General features: G+C 38.6%; 1 protein-coding gene across 4 annotated transcripts in view; it reads right to left on the bottom strand.

The window, feature by feature from the left end:
- Positions 1-3,570: 3,570 nt before the first annotated feature.
- CHN2 (chimerin 2) overlaps positions 3,571-7,808 on the bottom strand; it is a 466,205-nt gene continuing 461,967 nt past the window's right edge. For all 4 annotated transcript variants that reach the window (XM_073630167.1, XM_073630169.1, XM_073630168.1 and 1 more), the window contains exon 13: positions 3,571-7,601. In XM_073630167.1, the coding sequence (XP_073486268.1) occupies positions 7,430-7,601 (172 nt within the window). In that variant the 3' untranslated portion in view covers positions 3,571-7,429. The remainder of the gene's footprint in view (positions 7,602-7,808) is intronic.

Here is a 7,808-nt window from a genome sequence, read left to right as displayed (position 1 = left end):
CTTTACAAAAACAATTGCAGTAAGACAATAATCTTTTTTGAGCAACTGTCTTCATCTGTTTTTAGATAAACTACAATTGGGCTACAATTAGCCATCCAAATGAACATGTTGTGATCAAAAGTAACCTTTTAAAGGGGTTGTAAACCCTCGCATCTTTCCTCCTTAATGCATCTTATGCATTAAGGTGAAACAACTTCTGACACTGACCGGCCCCCTAGCCCCCCTGTTTTACTCACCTGAGCCCGTTCGTTCCCTCGGTGGAGACGCGCTCTTCCTTTCTGCCCGTTGTCTCTGCTTTTGATTGGATAGATTGATAGCAGCGCAGTCATTGGCTCTCGCTGCTTTCAATCAAATCTAATGACGCGGGTGCTGGGAGGCGGGGCCAAGCCCTGCATTCTGTGTGAATGTACACAGATGCAGGACCCGGGAGCTCGCCCGCACGGGTGTTCACCATAGGAGATCCTTCTTCAACGTGGACATTCAATGCAGGGAGGATCCACCAGTGCCTCTGGGGGGACCCCAGAAGTTGAGGATCGGGGCCACTCTGTGCAAAACAAACTGCACAGTTGAGGTAAGTATGACATGTTTGTTATTTTGAAAAAAAAAGAGGGTTTACAAACCCTTTAAAGGGGTTGTAAACCCTAATGGTTTTTCACCTTAATGCATTCTATGCATTAAGGTGAAAAACCTTTTGTGGTGCTGCAGCCCCCCCGAGCCCCCATTTTACTTACCTGACCCCGATCTTTCTTGGGCCGGGAACGAGCACACCAGCTCTAGCTGGTGTCTCGTGTCCTAATTGGATAAATTGATAGCAGCACAGCCATTTGCTCCCACTGCTGTAAATCAAATCCAATGATGTGTCACAGGGGGCGGGCTGAGTCCTGCATTCTGTGTAAATGGACACAGATGCGGGACTCGGGAGCGCGCCCGCACAGGTGTCCACCAAGGAGAGCACTTCTCCAACGAGAACACTCAATGCGGGGAGAAGCCACCAGCACCGCTGAGGGACCCCAGAAGAGGAAGACCGGGGTCACTCTGTTCAAAATGAACTGCTCAGTGGAGGTATGACATGTTTGATTTTTTTTTTTGTTTTTTTTAAATGAGGGTTTATAACCCCTTTAAGCAAAATATTGAGTTATTTTTCCCCTGTGCCTGATTACCTTAATTTTGATAAAATTGCAGACTGTTCAGTCAGGTAGGGTTGGTCACAGCATTTTGTCATTAATGATTTTGGCTAGTCCAACTGTTAAAAAAGATTTTTTTTTGGCCAATTCCATTGTTACAAGTATGAGCTTCCTAATGGTGGCCATACACTATACGAAAAATTGGCCGAACCCATTTTCGAAAAACGAACATTCGGCTGTGAGAGCAAATGATAGTGGCATCATGTGATGACCGATAAATCGTTCAGTGGACATAAATGAATCCATTTTTTGTTTGTTTTTTTACATATACCTACTGCAAACAGTTCAGACAGGAAACACATTAACCTTTCAATTTATCGTTCGTTCAGCAGAAAATTTCCAAACTTGTCCTTCGTTTTTTCGGCTCAAAAACGTCCCAACGATTATCGATTTTGTGCTTATTAACTAGCCGAAAAACGAACGAACTGGCCAAATGACCGAATTTCGGCCGATTTTTCATATAGTTTATGGCCAGTATTAGTAAGCAAAATTATACAAAAAATGTCAACTGCCAAGTTATTTGATTTCTAACATACCAAAGATAGCAGTATTGCTGCCTTGATTTTTTCAGGACATTGAAGAACCTTCATAAAAAGCAAAATGTGCACCTATTAGAAGACCAACAATAACAAGGTAAACAAAACATTATTTCTCAGAACTGTAAAAAAAAATAATGAAAACTGGTTAAAAAAATGCTACTATCGTAGTACACACAATCATTTTGGGCCTGCCTCATAAAAGATACTTTACTTTGTAAAAACGCACTGTACAGGTGACAGACATTTATATAACACTTCGTCCTTTCTAGCTTTTTAAATTAAAGAAATATTTAGACCTACATGTAAAAATGTAATTGCGCACAGCACAATAAAAAATACTACATGCATTAAAATGCTCAACTGCTTTAAATGTTTCAAATGGTCAGCAAAAAAAATGCCTTTTGTAATTAATCACCAACAAAGTTTGGGTTTGTTTTTTCTTCATTCACGGAAAATATTTCAGTAGTGAGTAGATGCCATTAGGTGAATTACCCATTGAATTTCTATATCTCTAGGAGTCATGTCACACTAGCAATCCTGTTGCTGGCTGCAACTTACCAGCAACAAGATTGCTAAAGAGAACGTCACTCTTTTGCTTCTCAGCCAAAGAGCATTGTGTCACTGGTTCCGTTGTAAGGGAGCAGGAAATCAGCAACAGGATTGTTAGTGTGGTACAGCCCCGAGGGACACTAGTGACAAGATTTTCATACCTCACTGCAGCCTTTACAAATTCATATCATGAGAATAAGATCCATTTGTGATGTCTATGCAAAGAGGCAGGAATAAGAAACTCAGGTTCAGAGATCTGGATCCATAGGATATGATGGACGATTCAACCCGCATGCAACCATCCAAAACTTAAATACATACTCTCATCTATTCCCAGCTAATGTAACTGCTTGCTCCAGTTCCTGAGGTAGACCAGATAGAAACTTGTACAAGACTGGCCATTACCAGGAAGTGCAGGGGTTAAAGACAAACAATTAAAAAAAATAAAGAGATGCTGAAATAGGTTTCAAACTTTTCTTGTCTTAACCTATAAGATCGGTTTACAAAGACTGTACATATTCAGGCACATTCATCTGCCTGCATCTGCCCACATTCATCACAATCTGGCAACACTTATGCCCTGTACACACGATCGGACATTCCGACAACAAAATCCTGGATTTTTTTCTGTCGGATGTTGGCTCAAACTTGTCTTGCATACACACGTTTACACAAATCTTGTCGGAAATTCTGAACGTCAAGAACACGGTGACATACAACACGTACGACGAGCCTAGAAAAATGAAGTTCAATAGCCAGTGTGGCTCTTCTGCTTGATTCCGAGCATGCGTGGAACTTTGTGCGTCGGAATTGTGTACACACGATTGGAATGTACGACAACGGATTTTGTTGTCGGAAAATTTGAGATCCAGATCTCAAATTTTGTGTGGCGGAAATTCCGATGGAAAATGTCCGATGGAGCCTACACACGGTCGGATTTTCCGACAACAAGCAAGGAAAATCCAACCGTGTGTACAGGGCAATAAAGTGTATGCTACTCTAAACATTTATTTATTTTTCTATGTGTGTGTTCACATATGTGTATTTTGTAAATCATATTCTCTATCAGTTTCGTACACTTCTGTCAGGAATGCCTGGGTGATCCTGTCAGTCACCTTTCTTCCTTGTTCTAAACTGATCATAGGTAAAGTTGATCCAGGGAAAATCCGATTGCCTCTTTGGGATCTGGAAGGAATTTTCCCCTGCTGTAGCAAATTGGATCCTGCTCTTCTGGGGGTTTTTTTCACCTTCCTCTGGATCAACTGTGGGTATAGGATTGGGTATATGGGATTGTATGATATTTTTTATTTATTTTTTTATGGTTGAACTAGATGGACTTGTGTCTTTTTTCAACCTGACTAACTATGTAACTATGTAAAACACAGAAGCTGATCTGTGTTAGGTTGGTCAGTTTTACTCTGGCTGGCCATTCAGAGGTACGGGACACTGTGCAGACACACATTGGGTAGCTTGCTCAATCACTATGCACCCCCCCGGCCAATCACAACTTGCATTGTGCCTCAGGCTAAACAGACTATGTGTGTGTCTACACAAAGTCCTATAACCCCGTCCCCCACAACCAGGAAAAAAGATGCATGGTCACATGACAGAACTTTGATAGAAAGGTAAAAAAGGTCATTTCTGAAACTAAGCAAAAGCAGGTTATGGTGCCTGCAGCTGCTTTAAACAGCTGCCTGGTGTTTAATATGGAGAGTGGCTGCTAGATGAAAATTAAGGTAACAATGATTCTTATGTAAATTCATTTGGATTTGGATAAAAAATTGTGCAGTCTCAACTGATTCATAGTGATAATTGCTAGTGACCCAGACTTAAAAGTGACAAAAGTAAAGTAGCAATAGCACTTGTGCAGACAAGGGTCTGAGTTAGTTTTTTATATTGATCCCTGCGGATCCTAGGACCAGGCTGTACATACAGGCTGTATGTTGGCCATTCTGCCAACATATATCTGCGTGAGCCGGTCGGCAAGCAGTTAAGTAGGGTTTAATATTAAAGTGATATTAAAGGCATAGTTTTTTTGTTAACTACCAAACAAGTCATACTTACCTGCTCTGTGCAATGGTTTTGCACAGAGCAGTCCGATCCTCCTCTTCTCGGGTCCCCCGCCAGCACTCATGGCTCCACACCCTTGGCCAAGGCCCCCAATAGCAAGCCGCTTGCTATGGAGGGCACTGGTGCATGCTCGCTCCCAAGCCCGCATCTATGTGTCCACCTGCCCCTTGCTCTCTCCCTATTGGCTCACTGGCTGTGATTGACAGCAGTGGGAGCCAATGGCTCCCACTGCTGTGTCTCAGCCAATGAAGAGTGAGAGACTATTAGGGGGGCTGTGGGTGTAACAGCACACAGAAGGTTTTTACCTTCATGCATAGTATGCATGAAGGTAAAAAAAAAAATCAGCCTTTACAACCACTTTAAAGGAAGTTGGGGCTCTATGCACAGCCTGGGCCAAATGTCCAAGGGGGCTCCACAGGGATCTATTTAAAGTTTAACCCAGGTAACGCACATCAGCATTACTACAAACCTCAAGCACTTTTTAGGCTAGGTCAGGTTCACATATGAATCTTTGTGACAAATGGAACATCCGCAGCTTTAGAAATGTTTACTTGAAGAGGTGAACAATGACAGCAAATATGCTTTATAAATCAATAAATGTATGGAAAATTTTGGGTGCATTTAATCATTTATAAATAAACCAACCATAAGTGTTCTATAATACAATTTTTTCTTCAGCCAATCTTTTTTTTTACCCTGCAGACAGTTAAAAATTAGCCTGAGTGGGAGAAAAAGCAACGATGGCCAAATCAATTACAGACAGGGCTGCCTGCAGCCAAACGAAAGGATAGTTCAGGTGCTCCGATCTGTACAGTTGGACTCGGAGCAGGGAGAACTTTGAAAACATACTGAGAGCACTGAACCTCTGCTGCCAGTGGCAACTGTTTAAGCCACAGCAGCTGTACATACAGCTCTATTCAATGCCCTGAGCTTAACATAAAATACTTTCATCTAAGGAGAGGTATTATTTTGCAGTAGCTGGTGGGGCTGAGCTGTAGCAGTTAGAAGCCTAGGATCTCCTGCTCTACGTGTAGGTACAATTACCTGGATTAGTTAGCAATCAATTACAATTCAGATACTGTAATATGGTGCAGATAACATTTAAAAAGGAAACAAATCACAAAAAACAGATCAATTTACAGTTACCTTTCTTCTGAAGAATATTAAAAACTGGAACAAAACATACATATGTATATTTATAACAAACCATTTCACATCTCAACAAAACAATATCAAAAACTGTTCAAAACCAGTTTAACTGTCAGAAAAAGTGCTAATCCTCAGTATGTAGCAGGTAAGATACATCCAGCAAAAAAGTGTCTCTTTACATTGCCTTCAGCATTTTTATGGGACTGATCACACATTTTAGGTTCTGACTCAAGAGTTTTATATAAAAAAAGGAAAAGTAATGCAAATAAATACTGCAATACATGCTATCACATGTTACATGGTTACAGTTAAAGCCCAGCTCCATGAAATTAAAATGCTTTTTATACAGGGATAAGAATTGACAGAAAGTCTCTACAATGGAAACAGAAACAAACGTTCTTTAAAAGAATGGGGACAGTTTTGTTAACTTTTAACTGTTCTACACTTAAAGCTTAAAACAATGTTTTGGCTGAAGCCAGACTGTAATGGCAGTATATTGGTCTAAGTTAATCATTTCAATATCCCATAAAATAATCATAAATAATTAGCATTTTTCTATAAATGCAGATAAGGCAAAAAAAAAAAAATTGAATAATTTTGGTTGACATGTGGGATATTACATGCTTGCACACAGAGTGATGGAGTAATCGTAAAGTAAAAAAATGACCAACTGGCCAAATGCAGTGGTGTAACAATAACAAAATTATACCGCACTGTATGCTTCTCTAAATTTCTATATTTCTGATCTCTATATATCTAATTCAGAAGCAAAATATATTAGGGTATCAGGGTTAAACAAAGTTTGTGGGTCAAGGCATAGAATTTGAGATGGACATTTAATTATCCATAATATATCAAAAATGTCCCTATAAATAGCAAAGAAAAAAAGATACTATACGTTTCTTAATCTTACAAAATAAAAAGGATTTTTTATTTTTAACGTTAGTCGTTATTTTTTTTTTTTTTATGAAAAAAAAACAATCTTTTACTTCTTATAAGATCATCAGGGTTAGATGCCTGAGACTAAAAGTGCACTCAGTGTTTTTTGGAATTTACACAGTAATTTGTTCAAAGAAAAAAATTACCAAATTCTTCTAAGATTTCTGTTTTTCTGCATCTATTCAACTGAATCATGACAGAGACAGCATTTCACAGCTAATTTAAAACATGAGCTCATTTACTCCCAAATAGCTATATAACAAAAACATGTACATCCCTTATTTATCCAATCAAGTTTGGATAAATTGAAAGAGATGAACATAGTCTTCTTTAGTCATTAAATAGCATGACAAACTTAAATTCAGAACTAGCTTACAATAGAATTTCAAATATTATTTATTAAGGCCTTTCCTGCTTTTATTCCTCCCTGTTTTGTATTTGTACTCAAGATGGGGTATCTAGGGAATATGTATGAAACAAATGCAACAAGTAACTGTTGAAAAAAAAAAATCATTAAATTGAATACTTTAGAAATAATACTTTTTAGATATAATAGTGGTGTGTTTTCTGTTTGCGACAGCTCAAATAAAGCACTAAACACTATACTAACATCCCTTAATATTTACAAGGATACTGTATAAATTATGCCATGCTGACAACATTTTAAAAATAGGATTGTGTGGATAAGACCACAGAATTCAGCCTTGCTTGGTTGAAAAATATTTTTTTGATAAGAGGACTTTGCTTTCTAAAAATATTCTTTTAAAGACAAAACAAGGCAAAGAAACAACCTGGCTGGATTATCTTTTTCTGTCTTTCTCCTTTTCTAAAGGATATAAATTCCATATGTCTATGAGACACATGTTTCAAATAATTTGGCATGTATTGTATCCGCACTTCAACAGATACTAAAGTCCAACTAGTGAACTTATGTTATACATCTTCTTGCTGCTTTAAACATCTTGTCTAAAGCTCTGGATGCAAAAATCCTCCCTTCATTCAGAATAAAACATCTTCATTTTGTATTAAGATCTGCACAATTTGTTTTTGATGTCGCATGTCGTTTAGGGAAGTGAGGGCGTTTTCTTCTGGAGGTCTCATTAATGTTGGCCCGAAGACAATGCCAAGATTTTCTGCCCCCATAAGATTGTCCTTCTCATTCTGTGTAACCCTGTTATAAAATAAAACATAGCAATAAATATTAATACCAGTCAATTCCTGTTGGCAAAATTTATATCCAGCCATTTATTTGGTTAGTTTTGGATAGAGTACGGCAGGATTAGAATCTGTCAGGTTTGAACTACTATTGAGGGAGAAATTTACCTTCAAATACTGTCATAATGACAATGCTTTCACCAGACAGGAAATGGGGAAAACT

Source organism: Aquarana catesbeiana, linkage group LG05, assembly GCF_042186555.1.
Source record: "Aquarana catesbeiana isolate 2022-GZ linkage group LG05, ASM4218655v1, whole genome shotgun sequence".
In the NCBI taxonomy this organism is placed as follows: Eukaryota; Metazoa; Chordata; class Amphibia; order Anura; family Ranidae; genus Aquarana; species Aquarana catesbeiana.
This window is presented reverse-complemented; position numbering and strand designations above follow the sequence as displayed.